This window comes from Oncorhynchus mykiss, chromosome 5, assembly GCF_057628025.1.
Source record: "Oncorhynchus mykiss isolate SJ-2025 chromosome 5, ASM5762802v1, whole genome shotgun sequence".
NCBI classification, from domain to species: Eukaryota; Metazoa; Chordata; class Actinopteri; order Salmoniformes; family Salmonidae; genus Oncorhynchus; species Oncorhynchus mykiss.
Window position 1 is genome coordinate 33,005,335 of NC_143026.1, and position 22,045 is coordinate 33,027,379.

Below are 22,045 nucleotides of genomic sequence, written 5' to 3' on the forward strand. Positions count from 1 at the left end.
TATTTTCAATGCTTTTCTTCTGGGGTCAATCAGTGTTCAACACATCCAACATCAAAGGTTCTCAATACTTGTTCAATACTTCCCATTGAAAGTGCTGTTCCAAGATATGAGTTTACTCAGTGTTACCTTAGATTGTAAACTGTCATTGTCAAAACATAGATTCAATGGTGGGGAAGAAGTCTTTCCGTAATAATGTTTTGACTGTGTGACTGACTGCATCACTTATTTTTATAAGAAATGTGTTCAATTCTAAATAGTTTGCAAAGTCAATTAATAGCTCACACACAATTTCCCAACCAGACATGCCACCAGGGGTCTTTTCATAGTCCCCAAATTCAAGAAAGCGTACAGTATTATATAGAGCCATTATTGCATGGAACTCCCATCTCCTATTGCTCAAATGAACACCAAACCTGGTTTAAAACGGATAAAGCAAACCTCACAGCATAACGCCTCTCCCCTATTTGACCTAGATATTTTTTATCTATGTATTGATATGTAGGCTATGTGTGCCGTTTTTAAATGTATGTAGCTCTGTCCTTGAACTGTTGTCTGTTAATGTTCTATATTATGTTTCATGTTCTGTGTGGACCCCAGGAAGAGTAGCAGCGGCTTTCGCAACAGCTAATGTGGATCCAAAATGAAATACCAAATACTCTTTCTGAATGTTTAGAACATTTTTTTCGTAAGGCATACAATTGGTTTTGGATTCCCTCTACCACTCAACCCGAGGAGAAGCACAAACTATCTTTGACAGGTTGGTGTCGGCTAACATCAAAGGCCGGAGGAATCCTTTCAAATTAAGTAGTTAACTATTTCAAGTCGATATTCAACAAATTAACCTTTTATTTTGATGATCAATATCATATACTTAAAAGTTGTTTTAGATAGGGGGGGCTGACCTGACACCCTTGATTTGCACACACAAATATTTGATTATTTAAACACATTGGGGTGGGGGAAGAGGGTCCAGATAAACACTAAACCCAATAGAATACAAAGAACAACGGTAGCAAAACTGGATTCTAAATCCCTCAACATGGAAGCTCTGTACAATGGTAGATCGCCCTCTATAAACCCAACTGAGCCCTGAGAATCACATGTCCAGTCCACATCAAACTTCTGTGATTGGGCACTTCTACAAAGGGATCAAAGTTTCCACTGAAGTGATAGGTGCTGGCGCCACAACAAACAACAAAAACACATTCCCTGGAAGTGACAGCATCAATGCCATACCTCAACTGTCATCATTGAAAGGATGCATGTCCACCTGACAGCTGACATATCTTCAGTGAAGTATCAGGTACCCTCGTAGAATAGTAAACTTTTCGGACAATATATAATTCTCAACAGTGCATTCGGGAAGTATTCAAACCCCTTCCTTTTTTCTACCTTTCGTTACAATACAGCCTTATTCTACCAAGATTGAACTCTTTGGCCATCAATCTACACACAATGCATATAATGACAAAGTGAAAAACAGTTTTTTAGAAACATTTGCACATTTATAAAAAATAAAAAACAGAAATGCCTTACTAAGTATTCAGACCCTCTGCTATGGGACTCGATATTGAACTTCTTGAGATGTTTCTACAACTTGATTGGAGTCCACCTGTGGTAAATTCAATTGATTGGCCATTATTTGGAAAGGCACACACCTGTCTATGTAAGGTCCCACAGTTGACAGTGCATGTCACAGCAAAAATCAAGTCAAGGGGTCTAAATACTTTCCAAATGCACTGTATATTACGTTGGGTACCAGTATACAGTTTCTTTTATAGGAACTATGCAGGTTCAGTCTCAAACATTTTCATGTGCCAAAAATGCATGTAATCTCATTTGAAAAATATTTCACTAACACCTGTAGGTGAGCCCTATTCACTCAGATGTAAACAACTGCTTCCATACAGCTGTGTATGGCTGGAGAGTGTACTGTACATTCTCTCCCTCATCAGCTGTCCGTGCAACAGTACAGTTCTGTAGTGTGTTCCCAGTAGCACTGTGAGTGTGCATAGTGCATCCATGTCCTCCATCTCAGATTCTCCTCCCTTGGTTCTGCTTTTGGTCGGCCACTCCTTTCCCGTCACTGTATGACACACAGCTCAGTGCTGTCCTGATTACGTAGATCTGCGGTCCTGTCTAAGTGTTCCTCAATGTGGGGTGTGTCATAGGTCCCCTCTGGCCCCCTCTCCTGTTCCTCCTCTGGGGGCAGCAGACTCTGTCTCAGCTCCATCAGCTGGTCCCGTCCCTCACTGGACGGCAGGTTGCCCAGGTAGTACTGAGGGGCCAGCTCCACCAACCTTCCCACAGAAAACAAGGTTACATAAAAGTAATGCACTTAAATGCCTAGTTTACCTCAATGTAATGACATTTGCACATGTCAGAAGACTTCTATATCATATTAACATGGTTCTGTAGAAGTTTAATGCTTGTGGTTGTTCGATCTGATCATCTGCGCAGCATGACAATCTGGAATGCACCCACTATCTTCTGACAGATAGTACAGTAAACTGTACTGTCTACCAAATGACTAGTATTCCAAAAGGAAGCAAAGTCGCCACTATGTGGATGGCCTAAAGAAGTTCAGGGTTACAGTGTGCATTACATGCATACTAACTACAACAAAAGTTAAAAAGTTCAAAAAATGTTGGGGTTACTCACATGTGGGGATGCACCTCGGAGGCGGTGCGGACACAGTTGTCGTGGGAGATGGTAAATTCGTGGTAGAGCACCCAGGAGGGGGGGTTGGGGCGCGGCCGGCGACACAGATAGGAGGAGAAGGGGTGGAGGTGAGCCACGTGACGGTGAGTCAACAGGAGGTAGTTACCTGAGCCGTCCACATCATGAGCCACCTGAGAGAGAGACGGGAAGGGAGAAGAGAAAACGCAACAAAATAGAGAAACAAGTACAGAAATAGCAGGAGAGACCGAGGGGGAGGGGGCAAAAGGCAGAGAGACACCAGAATGGAAAGAAAGAAGAAAATAGGAAAATTGAGAAAGACAGTAAGGTAAAGACAAATAGGGGGGAGGATAGAGAGAGAGAGGTTAGGGTCTATATATTTCCCTGTCAAAATTCATATACACAACATTAACTAACAAACTAATCTTCAATGGAGAAGTGAACTGATGAGTCTTTCTACCTTGAGGAAGAACCCTGAGATGAGCGCACGCTTGATATTAGTGCAGTTGTCTTGGCAACCAAACGCAGGAGGCGAGACGGGCAACTCTATTCGTTGCATCACCTCCAGCAGCTCCGCCCTAATCATCCCAGCCAATCTTAATGCAGCGGGGTTCAGGAAGTTGGTAGTACACCAGGCATCATCCTCATTGTCTAAAAGAGCAATCAGATTAATATTCAGGAGGAGAACTGTGTAAAATGCATGTTGTGCCCATATGTGTATATCTATAAGTTGATGTTTGTGTGCGTGTGTGTTTGTGCGCATAAACCAAACCTCCTGTACATTGCAGCTGTGTGTGTGTGTGTAGTATTATATAGACTCACGCTGTATATAGGCGTTGTAGATGTTGATGAGGGTGAGGTGGTCTCCCTCATTGTGCAACAGTGGACGTCTGTGAGTGGCTGCTGCCTCCTCCCTCTGGGGTGGGGGGGTCACAAAGCAGGGGGGAGCTGGGAACACACACAGGTGGAGAATTGAATGTTAAAGAACAAAAAGTAAAAGTTATAGAAACAAAGCAATATTCGGAATTGCACGTAAAAAAGAGAAGCTATGAGTAAAGGCACATTTTATAGGCAGTAATAAGCACCTTGGTCAGTGTAGTGAGTGTAGTGTGTGTGTCTGTCGTGTGTACCTGTGAGCATGGCGGCAATGGTGAGCAGCTCATTGACACAGTCAAACTCGCAGGCAGCGATGAGGGCCTTAGCCAGCGAAGGCTCCAGAGGCAGCTCTGACATAATGATGCCCACTTCAGACAGGTTCCCATCATCATCCAGTGCTGCAAGGTAGTCCAGGTCCTCTAGAGCCTGCATCAGAGCCTCGGGAGCTGGGGGGAGGGGAATAAAAGAGAGAATAAAATAGAGAGGGATGGATTGAAGAAATTGAGGGATATTGGAAGATATTATATTTATATTTTGTCTGATATAACAAAATAGAAGGTACCTAGTAAACACAAACTCCCATGAAAAAAAGGTGCAATTTATTCATTCAAAGGAGAAGATCAAGGCTCAACTAGCTAGATGATGCGTGACCCTCCTTACCAGGCCTGTCCAGGAACTTGCACTGGCCCATGTCAGCGATGTCCAGCCTCTTGAGCAGCAGCACCAGGTGGCTGAGGTTCTCTTCCATCACCCCAGGGCTGCGGGCCTCTGCCATGCCCTCCTCATAAAGAGCCTGGGGGTACAGACGGAAACACAGACCTGTAGGGACAGGAGAGAGGAGTCAGAAGAACACATAGAGAGGATATTTGGCCTGTAACAGCTATCTATGTCCCTTCTCTTAAATGAGAAAAACACCACATTCCATGATGATTTTTTTAAATGGCTTGATTGACCCTAACCTACCTGGTAGGTCACCGTTTACCCTCTGCGTCCGCATGTCTGCCTGGTGTCGGCTGATTGGACGCAGGACCTGTGAGTCCGCTCTGATTTGAGGGTTGTAAACCTATGACACGGAGGCAGAAGAGTGGGAGGTTATGCATGGCACTGCAACTCGGTACACCTCAATAGTTTGTTGAGGTTATGCGGCATTGTAGCATTGCCACATTTGACAACAGGGATGAGGCCACTGTGTAGGATAGTACCACACACACTCCTTCTCCCTCCCACCTCTGATAAATGAATACTCACTGTCTTGAGTTGCATGCCTGTGTCTATGACGTAGCGCACTGCAGATAGAGAGAAGGAGGCCTCCCCCAGGGTGTCTGTGAGGATAACCCTGCGCCTCACTCCCATCCCCACCCCTATCCCTGGCCCTTCCAGTCCTTCAGACCCCTCCGTGTCACCAGAAGGCCTTTCTGGCTCAGGTTCGTAGACGCGCTGGGTGGCCCCCCCGAGGCCTGTATGGAGGTGTAGAACTCTGAGGGGCCCCAGCTGAGGACTCAGGGCCACAGACTCCTTCTGCAGCAGAAAGCCACACTCATCTATCTCCTGAGAAACAGAGAGAGAGAGAGAGAGATGGTTGATAATATAGAGTGCATTCGGAAAGTATTCAGACCCCTTCCCTTTCCCCACATTTTGTTATATTACAGCCTTATTTTTAAAAAATGCTATGAGCTCAGGTGCATCCTGTTTCCATTGATCATCCTTGAGATTTTTATACAACTTGATTGGAGTCTACCTGTGATAAATTCTATTGATTGGACATGATTTGGAAAGGCACACACCTGTCTATATAAGGTCCCACAGTTGACATCGCATGAGCAAAAACCAAGCCAATTGTCTGTAGAGCCCCGAGACAGGATTGTGTCGAGGCACAGATCTGGGGAAGGGTTCCAAAAAATGTCTGCAGCATTGAAGGTCCCCAAGAACACAGTGTCGTCAATCCTTCTTAAATGGAAGAAGTTTGGAACCACCAAGACTCTTCCTAGAGGTGGCCGTCCGGCCAAACTGAGCAATCGGGGGAGAAGTGCTTTTATCAGGGTGGTGACCAAGAACCCAATGGTCACTAACAGAGCTTCCAAAAAGACAACCATCTCTGCAGCATTCCCCCACAAGCTGACAAGGTAAAAATATGTCGTTCTGCCCCTCAGCAAGGCAGTTAACCCACTGTTCCCCGGGCGCCGAAGACGTGGATGTCAATTAAGGCCACCCCCCGCACCTCTCTGATTCAGAAGGGTTGGGTTAAATCCGGAAGACACATTTCAGTTGAAGTCATTCAGTTGTACAACTGACTAGGTATCCCCCTTTCCTTTCCAATCAGGTCTTCATGGTAGAGTGGCCAGACGGAAGCCACTCCTCAGTAAAAGGCATATGACAGCCCGCTTGGAGTTTGCCAAAAGGCACCTAAAGGACTCTCAGCCCATGAGAAACAAGATTCTCTGGTCTGATGAAACCAAGATTGAACTCTTTGGCCTGAATGCCAAGTGCCACGTCTGGAGGAAACCTGACACCATCCCTAGAGTGAAGCATGGTGGTGGCAGCATCATGCTGTGGGAATGTTTTTCAGCAGCAGGGACTGGGAGACGAGGGAAAGATGAACGGAGCAAAGTACAGAGAGAGCCTTGATGACAACCTGCTCCAGAGTGCTCAAGAACTCAGACTGGGGTGAAGGTTCACCTTCCAACAGGACAACGACCCTAAGCACACAGCTAAGACAATGCAGGAGTGGCTTCGGGACAAGTCTCTGAATGTCCTTGAGTGGCCCAGCCAGACCCTAGACTTGAACCCGATCAAACTTCTCTGGAGAGACCTGAAAATAGCTGTGCAGCGATGCTCCCCATCCAACCTGACAGAGCTTGAGAGGATCTGCAGAGAAGAATGGGAGAAACTCCCCAAATACAGATGTGCCAAGCTTGTAGTGTCTCGAGGCTGTAATTGCTGCAAAAGGTGTTTCAACAAATTACTGAGTAAAGGGTCTGTAAATGTAATATTTCCATATATACAGGTATATATATATATTACACATTTGCAATAATTTCTAAAAACCTGTTTTTGCTTTGTCATTATGAGGTATTGTGTGTAGATAAAACATTTTAAATAAATTTTAGAATAAGGCTGTACCGTAACAAAATTTGTTAGGGTTCTGAATACTTTCCGAATGCACTGTATACTGTTCTATCCTGGGCACCTTGACACGCTCTTGAGAAACTTTATTTCCTGACATTCTAAAACTTGTCCTTTGTTAGACAAGTGAATGAGTGGACAAGTAGAGACACTGTCATTTCAATGAAAGGAGAACATGCTATTTAAGCTCCCTAAATGCAGTGCATGAATGCAATGTAGAGTTTAGTGTCCCAAATGCATCCACTCTTTCCGCTCTCCACTCTACCCCTCCGCTCTCCACTCTACCCCTCCACTCTCCACTCTACCCCTCCAAACTCCACTCTACCCCTCCAACATCAACAAAACAAAGGAGCTGATTGTTTACTTCAGGTAACAGCAGAGGGAGCACGCCCTTATCCACATCGATGGGACCGCAGTGGATAATGTGGAAAGCTTCAAGTCCCTCGGTGTACACATCACTGAAATAGTCCACCCACACAGACACTGTGGTGAGGAAGGCACAACAGCGCCTCTTCAACCTCAGGAGGCTGAAGAAATTTGGCTTGGTCCCTAAGACCCACACAAACTTTTACAGATGCACAATTGAGAGCATTCTGTTGGGCTGTATCACCTCCTGGTACTGCAACTGCACCGCCCGCAACCGCAGGGCTCTCCAGAGGGTGGTGCGGTCTGCCCAACGCATCACCGGGGGCACACTGCCTGCCCTCCAGGTCACCTACAGCACCTGATGTCACAGGAAGGCCAAAAAGATCATCAACCACCTAAGACATGGCCTGTTCACCCCGCAGAAGGCAAGGTCAGTACAGGTGCATCAAAGCTGGAACTGAGAGACTGAAAAATAGCTTCTATCTCAAGGCCATCAGACTGTTAAATAGCCATCACTAGTCGGGTACCACCCGGCTACTCAACCCTGTACCTTAGAGGCTGCTGCCCTATATACAAAGACATGGAATCACTGGCCACTTTAAATAATAGAACACTAATCACTTTAATCATGTTTACATACTGCTTTACTCATTTCATATAAATCTACTGTATTTAGTCAATGCCACTCCGACATGGCTAGTCCTAATATTTATTTTTATTTATTTCTTAATTCCATTCTTTTACTTTTAGATTTGTGTATTGTTGTGAATTGTTAGATATTACTACACTGCTGGAGCTAGAACACAAGCATTTCACTACACCCGCAATAACATCTGCTAAAGATGTGTATGTGACCAAAAAAATTGGATTGGATTTGAAGGCTATCATTTTCTCCCTCCTTCCTGCAGCTGTGTGGGATTTGTTATGCTAACCAGTTAAAGGGATTGACCATAGGGTACAGACTTAGGGCAATTAAAGGGGAAGAGTGGAAGCAACTCCTCATCTTTGCCACTGCCCCACCCCTTGCCCTGGCAAAATCTTCATACTTTTTAATGGCGTCCTCACATTAAGCTATCTAAACCAATGAGATTTTATTGTTTTAAAAAGTAAAACGTTATCTAAATGAATAAATAATCTATTTGAGCATATTGGGGTATATCACCTGTGCCCATTCTCCTGCTCCTTTCTCATGTTTCACCCCCTCTCTCGCTCCCTCCCTCTCCCTAAACGCATAGTTTAGGTTGATCTGAGTTGAGACTTGGCAAACAGTACTCTGTTCACTGTGACTCTTCTAATAAGCCTTAACCAGATCAGTTCTCCTGGCTAGCTAGCCCTGTGTTTTGCAGCCATGGCGTCAACTACTGTACTTAAGTCCAGGTATGCCTCTGGATTTGAAACCATGGCCGGGAATGCGGCGAGGAGCTAGGGTGTGGTGATGTTGACATAGTGGGAGTGTGTATGTGAGAGGTGGATGTGAATATGACAGGGATCTGTGCTGGAAATGAATAATATCCTAAAATATGTGCATGTCTGGGTGAAGTGTATGTATCTATTTATCTATCAATCTGTATGTGCGTGTTCTGGATGCATTAACCAGGACATCGGATACACACTGATGCCAATCAGCAGTCTAAGGTTACAGTGCCCCCATTTCTCTGTCCCCAGCGTGAGAGGCATCAACAGACAAGGAAGAGGATGGCATATTACAAAACACAGCACAACAAAGCATTAAGAAATAAGACTCAGTTCAATAGGGATTTTCAGATGGAAGAAAGTCGATCAGAAACGGACAAGAAAATATGGGATAGAAAATAAGTTGATTTAGCAGTCACTTTGATCCAAAACTACTTACATCGTGTGGGAAGTAATATCACAACTCTACTGTTGCATTTACCCCACTAACCCCAACTACACTAACACCAACTAGCCCTAACTACCCTAACTAACCCGACCAAACGTAACCCACTGAGCCATCTCTCTGTACCAGCAGTAGGCCTACTTGGCATCTACCGTCTACTGATCTGATAAAAACAGCCCCAGTAGTTAATGAGATTAGCTTGGATATATTTAGTATACTGTGTTGTGTGTGTGCGTGCATCTACCTGGGCGCTGGGGAGAAATACCATTACATCCCCCTCCTCCCCCCTGCGGTGAAGATCCAACACTATATGACACGCTGCTGCCGCCGACTCCCTCCCTCCAGGATCCCTGTACACCGTTTCCATGACAACCAGTGGTCTCCTCCTCGTCTCTGTGTCGGGTGTACCTCCGACAGGCTCACCCAGTGTTAGAAGCGGAACTCTTTCACCCAGGAAGGTGGCAAGGCTGGGGGCGAGGGAGGGGTCGGTGAGCAGGACCACACGGAGGTTGTCAGAGCGCTGGTCACATACATCCCGCAGCAGGCCCAGGAGGACGTCGGTGGGCACCGTGCGCTCCTGCACCTCGTCCACCACCAGCACCCCGTACTGACGCAGCAGGGGGTCCGACATCATCTCTCCCAGGAGCAGAGAGTCACTGACAAACCTGAGAGAGATGCAATATGTAACTTTTTTTTAGAAATGATAGATTTGTCATTCTCATTACATTCTCATTCTTACACAGAGGCGGTAAATATGTTCTGTGTGTGCTATTTCTATGCTTCCCCGTCTTAAAGATGCACTATGTAGAAATCCCCATCATTTCCTGGTTGCTAAAATTCCAATAGTTCACTTAATTTCGGTTTATGTGACAAACAAGCAAGTATAGTGTAGAGCAGGGTTTCACATATAGTTTTTTGCCCTAGCACTACACATCAGATTCAAATAAGCAAAGCATGAAGCTGTGCTAGGGCAAAAACCGAAACATGCACCTAGGAGGGGGGAACCCAGGACCGAGTTTGGGAAACTCACGTGTAGAGAATCATTGTACCATCTAAACCGCTGTGAAATATATTTTCCAGAACCAAAAATATTGTATTTTCAGCTGCTGAAGCTGGTGAACAAAACTGAAAGTAAAAGACGCAAAAATGTAACTTTATAATGGGAAGCATAGAAATAGAGCACAAAGAACAGATAACCGCTTCTTAGAGCTGCTTTCAATGAGTGACATATCTATAACAAATATTTCTATGTGCATTTGGTCAGTTCGCCCAAAAGTTACATATTTCAGATTTAAGTTTAGGTTTTTGCATCTTTTAGCTTCAGTTTTGTATACCAGCTTCTAACAGCTGAAAATACAATATTTTTGGTTATGGAAAATATATATTTCACAGCGGTTTAGATGGTACGATGTCTCTACATTTGTTTTGTCACATAAACTGAAATTAGGCAAACTATTAGAATTTTAGCAACCAGGAAATGGGGGAGCGATTTCTGCATATTGCACTTTTAATCCGATTGTATTGCACCTCAGGGGGAGACAGAGAGAGAAAGAGAGATAAGAGATAAGAATACAAGGACAACAATATTCTAATCCAGGCCGGGAAGAGCAGAAAGGAGGGTGGACAAACCAGTTAGACAAACCACCGTGTGGGGTTTTAGGCTGGGTTTCTGAAGTAAAAAGCACTTTAGAAATACATTTGATTTGATTTGAGTTAGAAGAAGATAAAGAGGAAGTAAGGACCATGCCGTCATATAGTGTGATGGGTGTGTACCCAAGCTTGTACCTATGTGTATGTGTGTGTACATACACATGGCCCAATCTTCATGTACACCTGTGTGTCTACCTCCCTCCTCACCTGAGTAGCGTATCGGGGGTACAGCCATCATCATGGGGGACACAGTAGCCCACCTCCAGGCCCAGACTCAGGTCCATCTCATCAGCCACTCTGAGGGCCAGACTCGCTGCAGCTACAGCGTAGGGTTGGGAACAGCACACCAAGCCATGGGAGAACTCATGGGACTGGGCATACTCCACACACCACTGGGGCACCTTGGAGGGAGAAGGTGAGGGACAGAGGTAGAGACAAAGAGATGGAGGGAGACAGAGTGAGAGTGTTCTTCACCACCAGCGCTCATGTGTGTGCCCATGCCTCTGTGTATGTGTGCATGTTTGTACGTATTATGCATGCCTCTTACCTGTGTGCTCTTTCCTGTGCCACAGGGGGCGCTGACCACGACCATGCTGTTTGTCTCCAGGTGTTCCAGCAGGCGGTACTTAAGGCTCCAAACAGGAAGCCTCTTCCTCTCCTCCAGCAGGGAGTAGTAGCGTGACGAGAAGGGCAAGCCGTCATACGGGTTCACCTCCAGGTCACCCAGGCCACCCTCATCCCCCCCTCTGTCTCCCGCCTCGTCCTCCAGGTCCCCAGACAGGAGAGAGGACATGGATAGAGAGTCCAGAGCTGAGGGCGGGTGGAGGGTAGAGGGGGACGTTGTCGAGGGGGCTGCAGGAGGGGATGATGCCATAATTGCAGGGTGGGTGGGGGGAGACGGAAGGGGAGAAAGGGAAAGGGGTGGTAACGGAGTGACTGGAGATTACCTGGGGAGAGGAACAAAGAATAAAAAGAGGCTTTGGTTATCTGGATGCTGTTGTGTTAGAGCTTGTAGAGCAAGTTTTAAAGTCAACCTAGTTGACCCCTGTCTTGAGACATCGGGATTAATTTGCTTGAGGCTAGGGACCTGGTGTTAAACTTGAGTCACTGAAGGAAATGTAATATATATACAGTACCAGTCAAAAGTTTGGACACACCTTCTCATTCCAGGGTTTTCTTTATTTTTACTATTTTCTACATTGTAGAATAATAGTGAAGACGTCACAACTATGAAAAAACACAAATGGAATCATATAGTAACCAAAAAAGTGGTAAACAAATCAAAATCTATTTTATATTTGAGATTCTTCAAAGTAGCCACCCTTTGCCTTGATGACAGCTTTGCACACTCTTGGCATTCTCTCAACCAGCTTCATGAGGTAGTCACCTGGAATGCATTTCAATTAACAGGTGTGCCTTGTTAAAAGTTCATTTGTGGAATTTCTTTCCTTCTTAATGCATTTGAGCCAATCAGTTGTTTTGTGACAATGTATACATTTGGTAAAAGACCAAGTCCATATTCCAGGCACACTTAACCAGCATGGTTACCACAGCATTCTGCAGCAATACGCCATCCCATCTGGTTTGCGCTTAGTGGGACTATAATTTGTTTTTCAACAGGACAATGACCCAACACACCTCCAGGCTGTGTAAGGGCTATTTGACCAAGAAGGAGAGAGATGGAGTGCTGCATCAGATGACCTGGCCTCCACAATCACCCGACATCAACCCAATTGAGATGGATTGGGATGAGTTGGACCGTAGCGTGAAGGAAAAGCACCCAACAAGTGCTCCGAATATGTGGGAACTCCTTCAAGACTGTTGGAAAAGCATTTCAGGAGAAGCTGGTTGAGAGAATGCCAAGAGTGTGCAAAGCTGTCATGAAGGCAAAGGGTGGCAACTTTGATTAATCTAAAATATATTTTTATTTGTTTAACCCTTTTTTGGTTACTACATGATTCCACATTAGTTATTTCATAGTTTTTATGTATTCACTATTATTCTACAATGTAGAAAAGTACAAATAAAGAAAAAACCTTGAGTGAGTAGGTGTGTCCAAACTTTTGACTGGTACTGTATATCACATGTTATGATTTATATCCTGAGATAGAAAGTTTTATGTGGTGTAAGAAGCCTCAAACTTTTCACAGGGGTAAGGCCATTTTCAACCTTGACTAGCTAAGTATACAGTAACAGTTGTGCTATGCAGAGTGCATAGTTGCTAGTCTAGTCATTGAAAGGCCTAGGAAGTCAGACAGCTTCAGTGACAGACAGCACAGAGCAGCTCTAGCTTTGTACAGCAGCTGTGGGCCTGTGATATTCCACTCACTCCTGGAATGTCTGCATTTGCCCCGTGTGCATGGAGCAATCCACACGAGAGCACTCTCTCTCTCTCACACACACACACACACACACACACACACACACACACACACACACACACACACACATACACACAGACTTACACATGTAATCAGTCATGGTTAACACCCACTTCTCTGTGTTAAAACCATCAGCAACACTGATATGCAAACAATGCGGAGTCAATGCATAAAATTTGTCCATAATGCAAAGTCTACACTCTAGATGGAAGCTGCCTTTGTACATTCCCTAGAAACCTCAGATAAAGAAATGGTATAAGACCTAGATTAACTTCACTACTAGGCTAGATAAAATAATGTATGACTTTAAAATGGGTAAGTTGTGGTTGGTTAAATACAGTTGAAGTCGGAAGTTTACATACACCTTAGCCAAATACATTTAAACTCAGTTTTTTCACAATTCCTGACATTTAATCCTAGTAAAAATTCCCTGTCTTAGGTCAGTTAGGATCACCACTTATTTTAAGAATGTGAACATCTGACAAAAATATCTAAAGACACTGAAGCAGCATTCTCAAAACTTTTGACCACGACTGTATTCATAGTTGAAGTCAGAATTACATACACTTAGGTTGGAGTCATTAAAACCGTTTTTTTAACCACTCCACAAATTTCTTGTTAACGAACTATAGTTTTGGCAAGTCGGTTTGGACATCTACTTTGCATATGACACAAGTAATTTTTCCAACAATTGTTTACAGACAGATTATTTCACTTATAATTCACTGTATCACAATTCCAGTGGGTCAGAAGTTTACATACACTAAGTTGACTGTGCCTTTAAACAGCTTGGAAATTCCAGAAAATGATGCCATGGCTTAGAAGTTTCTGATAGGCTAATTGACATCATTTGAGTCAATTGAAGGTGTACCTTTGGATGTATTTCAAGGCCCACCTTCAAACTCAGTGCCTCTTTGCTTGACATCATTGGAAAATCAAAACAAATCAGTCAAGACCTCAGAAAAACAATTGTAGACCTCCACAAGTCTGGTGTATCCTTGGGAGAAATTTCCAAACTCCTGAAGGTACCACGTTCATCTGTACAATCAATAGTACGCAAGTATAAACACCATGGGACCATGCAGCCGTCATACTGCTCAGGAAGGAGACGCGTTCTGTCTCCTAGAGATGAACGTACTTTGGTGCGAAAAGTGCAAATCAATCCCGGAACAACAGCAAAGGACCTTGTGAAGATGCTGGAGGAAACAGGTACAAAAGTATCTACAGTGGGGCAAAAAATAATTTAGTCAGCCACCAATTGTGCAAGTTCTCCCACTTAAAAAGATGAGAGAGGCCTGTAATTTTCATCATAGGTACACTTCAACTATGACAGACAACATGAGAAGAAAACAAATCCAGAAAATCACATTGTAGGATTTTTAATGAATTTATTTGCAAATTATGGTGGAAAATAAGTATTTAGTCACCAACAAACAAGCAAGATTTCTGGCTCTCACAGACTTGTAACTTATTCTTTAAGAGGCTCCTCTGTCGTCCACTCATTACCTGTATTAATGGCACCTGTTTGAACTTGTTATCAGTATAAAAGACACCTGTCCACAACCTCAAACAGTTACACTCCAAACTCCACCATGGCCAAGACCAAAGAGCTGTCAAAGGACACCAGAAACAAAATTGTAGACCTGCACCAGGCTGGGAAGACTGAATCTGCAATAGGTAAGCAGCTTGGTTTGAAGAAATCAACTGTGCGAGCAATTATTAGGAAATGGAAGACGTACAAGACCACTGATAATCTCCCTCGATCTGGGGCTCCACGCAAGATCTCACCCTGTGGGGTCAAAATGATCACAAGAACGGTGAGCAAAAATCCCAGAACCACACGGGGGGACCTAGTGAATGACCTGCAGAGAGCTGGGACCAAAGTAACAAAGCCTACCATCAGTAACACACTACGCCGCCAGGGACTCAAATCCTGCAGTGCCAGACGTGTCCCCCTGCTTAAGCCAGTACATGTCCAGGCCCGTCTGAAGTTTGCTAGAGAGCATTTGGATGATCCAGAAGAAGATTGGGAGAATGTCATATGGTCAGAACTTTTGGGTAAAAACTCAACTCGTCGTGTTTGGAGGACAAAGAATGCTGAGTTGCATCCAAAGAACACCATACCTACTGTGAAGCATGGGGGTGGAAAAATCATGCTTTGGGGCTGTTTTTCTGCAAAGGGATTAGGACGACTGATCCGTGTAAAGGAAAGACTGAATGGGGCCATGTATCGTGAGATTTTGAGTGAACCTCCTTCCATCAGCAAGGGCATTGAAGATGAAACGTGGCTGGGTCTTTTAGCATGACTTACAGAAAACATTTGACCTCTGTCATTGCCAACAAAGGGTATATAACAAAGTATTGAGAGAAACTTTTGTTATTGACCAAATACTTATTTTCCACCATAATTTGCAAATAAATTCATTAAAAATCCTACAATGTGATTTTCTGGAAAAACATTTTTGTCATTTTGTCTGTCATAGTTGAAGTGTACCTATGATGAAAATTACAGGCCTCTCTCATCTTTTTAAGTGGGAGAACTTGCACAATTGGTGGCTGACTAAATACGTTTTTTGCCCCACTGTATATCCACAGTAAAACGAGTCCTATATCGACATACCCTGAAAGGCTGCTCAGCAAGGAAGAAGCCACTGCTCCAAAACCGCCATAAAAAAGCCAGACTACGGTTTGCAACTGCACATAGGGACAAAGATGGCACTTTTTGGAGAAATATCCTCTGGTCTGATGAAACAAAAATAGAACTGTTTGGCCATAATGACCATCATTATGGTTGGAGGAAAAAGGGGGAGGCTTGCAAGCCAAAGAACACCATCCCAACCGTGAAGCACGGGTGTGGCAGCATCATGTTGTGGGGATGCTTTGCTGCAGGAGGGACTGGTGCACTTCACAAAATAGATGGCATCATGAGGAATAAAATGATGTGGATATATTAAAGCAACAGCTCAAGACATCAGTCAGGAAGTTTAAGCTTGGTCGCAAATGGGTCTTCCAAATGGACAATGACCCCAAGCATACTTCCAAAGTTCTGGCAAAATGGCTTAAGGACAACAAAGTCGAGGTACTGGAGTAGCCATCACAAAGCCCAAACCTCAATCCTATAGAAATTTTGTGGGCAGAACTGAAAAGAGTGTGTGCGAGCAAGGAGGCCTAAAAACCTGACTCAGTTACACAATCTCTGTCAGGAGGAATGGGCCAAAATTCCCCAATTAATCGTGGGAAGCTTGTGGAAGGCTACCTGAAACGTTTGACCCAAGTTAAACAATTTCAAGGCAATGCTACCAAATACAAATTGAGTGTATGTTAACGTCTGACCCACTGGGAATGTGATGAAAGAAATAAAAGCTGAAATAAATCATTCTCTCTACTATTATTCAAACATTTCACATTCTTAAAATAAAGTGGTGATCCCAACTGACCTAAGACAGGGAATTTTACTAGGATTAAATGTCAGGAATTGTGAAAAACTGAGTTTAAATGTATTTGGCTAAGGTGTATGTAAACTTCCGACTTCAACTGTACTTTTGTATATATAGTGTCTTCTGATGGTCCATGGTTACCAGTAGCCTGACCTGCTTGACACTTACCTATGTTTATTGAGTACACTGACATATAACTGCATACAAAAACAAAGAATACACAGAGGGCTAGTATGAGCTATGGGCAAAACATTAGAGCTCATCGCATGAAGGGAGTCCATCCATGGGGAAATATGGGTTGAGGAGGGGAGGTTGAATGGGGAGTTGAATAGTAATGTTCAACATCATATATGAATCACATGTGGGAGGGGTCTAGTGTCAGCCTGGGGCTTACAGTGGCAAATAACTAATAGTACTGGATGCAGGACATCACATGTTATAACTATGTTATAGTCAACAATGACTAGTATTATTTGTACATCTATTGTTTACTATCATGCAAACAAAGGCATTGTTATATTGGTATATAACTATTTGGCATTATGTGCAAATGCATCACACAAAACAATTATGTGAATGTGAGACCATATTTGAGAACTGTATGGCCATGACAATAGACTGATATGGACACTGCTTTTGGTAATTAGAAACTAGGGCTGACAACACCTGTATCAGTCGTCCAACAATTACTCCTGCTGTGTGTATTCATTCTCTTTTCTCCTTATCTCCCTTAGTTTACTGCCCATCTCCTGAGTCGGGTATCGACCTGTCAGGAACTACGTGTCAGCTGACAGTGACACACACGCACGATAGTAAAGAAATATAATTAAGCCAACTGGGACGAAAACAACCATAGAACCACGTAGTCAAATGCCATTGACATCTTACCTCCCACACATTTCTCTGGAGTCACCTAAAATCCCAAACAAGGTTCAGGATGTCCAGCAAAATAATTATCCACTGCGCTGTAAGTGAAGCGTTCTACTGTTCACTGTTGTCACACAAACCTGTATGACGTTTCTTGGATGTAAAATAATAATATGTTTCCGTTTGCCACTATAGACGGAGTCTCTATTCAGTTCTTCTCGGCCTCTGGTTTATCCGTGATTGTTGACATTAATAAAATAAAACTCGTCGTCCGGTCTTGATCTACCGAACCGCCGCCATGTTTGTCCGACTCACCGTGGCAGTAGTGATGGGTCGTTCGCGAACGAACGGCTCTTTTTGAACGGATCTTTTTGGTGAACGTCGGGAACCGAATCGCATTGGTGAAAGAGACGTTAATTTGGCTCCCTGATTTGCATATTGCTACTACTGCTTTATGAGTTTAAAACAACGTTTTTCGGCAGATAAGTTACAAAATGATTAACTAATGAGGATGAATCCTCACTGCAGAAACCACAAATAGTGGGGAGAGCCAATCCAAGCTGATATTTTGAGTGCCCCTAAGACAACAGGCCATCCAATGGTGTAGTGATGCCTGGAGAAGTAGGTATACTCAATTATTTCCAGACGCAAAAATTATATGAAAAATAGTGACATAGCCTACACTCAGAATGACCTAAAACGATAAATCCCATATTGTTTTTTCAAAGTTTGGCCAACCCAAGCTGTACTGTATAACTAGGCTAATAGTAGGCCTACCATTGAAATATATACATGTTGTTGTCTTTAATCACAGGTTTCCTATTTTCCCTAAATTTTCAGGTTTTCACTCTCAAAGCCACACTTGTTTTACATTTTTTTTTTTTACAGAAAAACAACACCATTTTATGTTCTAAGTCAGAGTACCCCCAACAGTACACTTTTTGTTGGAGCCCTGAACAACCACACCTCATTCAGCTCATTGAGGGCTTGATGATTAGTTGACAAGTTGAAGCAGGTGTGCTTGTCCAGGGTTACAATACAAAATTACACTGTGGGGGGTACTCCAGAACCAGGGTTGGGAAACGCTGTTCTAAGTCCACTTTTGAGGTCTGGGAAAAATATAAGAAATGTTGTTTTTTGAGTGTAGTTTAATTCAAGTGTGCAGGCACCTAGCACTGTTGTTTGATTAGCACTGTTGTTTCTGTAGCTTGCTAAATAAATGCCTACTGGATAGACACAAATAATCATGATATCATTCTGACAGGTAGGCATAGGCTACTTTGTAGGTACTGTAATTAATATAGAGAGGCCTTTCTCCAAATCCTTATCATTAGCATCGCTATATATATTTTTATTATTTAACTGTTTGACACCTGGACTTTTTAGTTCATATTATGAGGCATGTCTTACCTTACTTGAAAGTAGCCTATAGCCAAAACCCCACCATAGAAACGTGGAGACAATTATTTTTTATAAAGACTTAGGCCTACTCGTATGCGTTTTCTTTAAACTTTCTTTCATTGTCTAGCAGCCAAATGCATTATCCTAGTCATATTAGCAACCCATGATAGTTGTTGCATATTTAAACCCCCATTCTTTCAACATTTCTAACGGATATGTCCATCTCTGTTCATGAAACCGCTCGCATGTGTGGTGCACATTTTAGAACGGCGTCTTCCCGCAAATTGCATTTTGGAACATTCACCCAAAGCCCTACCGTCGTCTGTACATGGTTGCGACTAAAATGTAAATGAGTAGTTTATCAACATTTTAAGCTAAACATTCTGATCTGTTCCATCAGCCTTATTAATCGAAGTGGCGTATACCTCCACTACACTAAATTGTTATGTATCAATGGGGATTAAGAAATACTTGGGAGTACCCTCCACTAAACCACTGAGACCATCTAATAATTTGGCCAGGTAAAAATGTATTTGAACGCGCATTTCACGATCTGATATACTGGTAGCCTACCTTTTGGGCTTTACATTTGATATTTGTAGGTTCTAGGTCGCATTTTACACTAAGATCCGTTTGGGAGCGAAATGAGCCGGCTCTTTTAAGTGAACGGAGCCAAATGAGCCGAAAAGACGGAATGCCAATCACTAGAGGGCAGGTGGAGTCGACAGTCAACGGGGGAGGAGCATGTCTCTGTCGTCTGTCAGAAATCAAATGTATTTTTGACACGCCAAGTCTCAACTGTGATGTACCCTTTCATCAAAGCAATTTTATACACGGATACATTATAACATTTTACAAATTCATAAATGAATTGTTCTTCTTAGTCCGTCGCATATTTTCGCACAAATATAAGATGAGCTATTTTTATTATTATTAGATGTATTAAAATATGTCCACCAGGACTTTCCAAATGTGCCTTTCTCTAACGGCTGTCGTGGGAAGAAGGTGAGGACCAAGGTGCAGCGTGGTAACTGTTCATAATTTTAAATAATAATCAAAACTGAACACTGAATAACAAAAACAACAATAACAAAATACAAAACAAAGGAACTAAGGTCAGAACGTGACACTTTCTCAATGTTCATTTTTCAGCATTATCATGTAGGCCTATGACGTCAATTGACGTTTTTCCATTAGGTGGACTGAGTAATAATGAGTGTAATTCGAAAAATTAAGTTGTTGTGGAAATAACAGTGTTCAAATAATGGCTTGAGTTAAATGTATAGGATCTGTCCAGGATAAAACATTATGAGAAATACATGATTGACATGGTGAGGTCAAGGTCAACTGTGCTCTTATTATTAATGCAGGACCCTCTGAGGACAATAAACCTTTTAATCATCCTTTGAGTCATTTCTATATTTATCTAAAGTTCTCTTTTTCTCCTGTTAGTTGTTACATAGCCTATATAGGCTGAGTTAAGTCATACACACACACACACTCAAATACGTCCCTCTCTCACACTCCCTCTCTCTGTCACGCACGCACGCACACTCAAATATGTCCCTCTCTCTCTCATACACGCACGCACGCACATACACACACATACACACACACACACAAACAACTCTGAAGTCATAGCTCCCGTCTTACCCTTAACATCCTCCCTCCTACTGTTGTTGTTCATACAATAATGTTTAAGAGACATTTTGTGTCTCAAACAGTATGTATTTTCTCTGACAATCTTTTAAATCCATTTTATCTTAAAAAACAACTGCAGGAAATGTTTTTGTAACAGACATTGCAAAAAATATTGCAACAATAGACTATGATTAATCTTACTATATTATATTTATCCTGAGACAAGATGCATCCACTTTATAAAACTTACATATTTTTTCCTTCATTCTCAGTGGCAATGTCTGTCGCCCCAGTGTCTGCCCTCTGTCTGCTATTCCTGCTATCTGTGTGCACTGCCTGCTACATCTCCAACTGCCCCATAGGAGGCAAGAGAGCAGCACTAGACTTCCCATCCAGAAAGGTACCGTCATTCTCAGCAGTTCCACTTTGTTACTGTTTATTGTAACTGTGTGTCTGTTATAGAGCTAGATTGGTGGTTGCCTGCCATAGAGGCTTGCCTCTTACCTTCGAAGGGTTGAGATTGCACAGTTAAATCAAAGGTTATTGTATGTCAATATTGTATGTTGTATTGTAACCTTTTTTTTGTTAAACCACAAAGCTTAAAACCACTTCCCTTTTCTATAAATATATCACTTTTATCTATAATAACAATGTAACTATAATTTTCTGTTTCCTATTATCTTTCCAGTGCATGTCGTGTGGCCCGGGCGATATGGGCTGCTGCTTTGGTCCCAGTATCTGCTGTGGGGAGGGGATGGGTTGCTACATGGGCTCCCCAGAGGCAGCTAGTTGTGTCGAGGAGAACTACCTGACCTATCCCTGTGAGGCCGGAGAGCAGTAGCCATGACCACGATCTGCTGATGAAGCTACTGCACATGATTAGCCACACCCCTCCCCAGAGTCCACCAATAAAACAGCCTCTAGGCGTTTACAGGGACAGTCCTGAGTTGAAGGACAGTGTAAAAAAATCTGTTGCATGTTTCAATGTCGGGCATACCTGCAGTATGTACATACATTTTCTACAGCAGATAGATATAGATGTAAAATATGAGTTTTTGCTTGTAACTGCTTGTGTAATGGCTTGTGCTCTGAGACAAATGCAGCTTACTGTACAAAAACATAACTTTCTGGTTAGTCATTGTTGCATGTTTCAAGTCAACTCGGGTCTCAAGTATTTCCAATACCAAAACACACACGCTAAAACTCACCACGAGATGTTGCTGAAATATATAAACGGTATGGATGAGTTTTTGTGTTTATGTGTGTACTGTATATGTATATGTCTTACCTTACGATGCATGAACAGAGCAGGAACAGAGCTGAGTCAAACAACCTCTGACATCATCTTTATGAGACCAAAGTCCCTCTCAGCTGCCTGACAGTACAATAGATCAGAAGTTCGGGCTGTAAAAGGTCTTATCCAAAGATACAAACCGACAGCTTGTGAAAGAAACCCATGTGACCCATATAAACCTACGGTCCTATGTCTTCTGAAGTGAACGCTAAAGCCTATGGTACACAGGCAATTTCGACAGGCATCATGCCCACCACCACACTGTCTCTCTTACATGTAGTGATGGGAATAAAAACCTAATCCTTTTTATTTATTTATCTGTTATTTAACTAGGTAAGTTGACTGTGAACACATTCTCATTTGCAGCAACGACCTGGGGAATAGTTACAGGGGAGAGGAGCCAATTGTAAACTGGGGATTATTAGGTAACCGTGATGGTTTGAGGGTCAGATTGGGAATTTAGCCAGGACAC

The 22,045-nt window shown here is 43.0% G+C and overlaps 1 protein-coding gene and 1 pseudogene across 3 annotated transcripts; one reads left to right on the forward strand and one right to left on the reverse strand.

The window, feature by feature from the left end:
- Nucleotides 1-813: 813 nt before the first annotated feature.
- On the reverse strand, nucleotides 814-21,648 carry LOC110523620 (ATP-dependent RNA helicase homolog DQX1). Of its 3 annotated transcripts, none has more exons than XM_036977294.2 (12): nucleotides 21,568-21,648; nucleotides 11,100-11,499; nucleotides 10,760-10,953; nucleotides 9,147-9,567; nucleotides 4,804-5,103; nucleotides 4,519-4,618; nucleotides 4,216-4,374; nucleotides 3,810-4,001; nucleotides 3,502-3,627; nucleotides 3,140-3,330; nucleotides 2,662-2,852; nucleotides 814-2,300 (listed from the first exon to the last, which is right to left on the reverse strand). In XM_036977294.2, the coding sequence occupies exons 2-12, from the start codon at nucleotides 11,424-11,426 to the stop codon at nucleotides 2,084-2,086; spliced, it is 2,418 nt and encodes an 805-aa protein (XP_036833189.1). In that variant the 5' UTR covers nucleotides 11,427-11,499; nucleotides 21,568-21,648; the 3' UTR covers nucleotides 814-2,083. The 3 variants fall into 3 exon arrangements, with proteins under 3 accessions (XP_036833189.1, XP_021458162.2, XP_090090660.1); XM_021602487.3 differs by lacking the exon at nucleotides 21,568-21,648 and adding an exon at nucleotides 17,259-17,582; XM_090234534.1 differs by lacking the exons at nucleotides 9,147-9,567; nucleotides 10,760-10,953; nucleotides 11,100-11,499; nucleotides 21,568-21,648 and adding an exon at nucleotides 7,289-7,989.
- Nucleotides 20,362-21,658, forward strand: LOC149983250 (isotocin-neurophysin IT 1-like; annotated as a pseudogene).
- The last annotated feature ends 387 nt before the right edge of the window (nucleotides 21,659-22,045 follow it).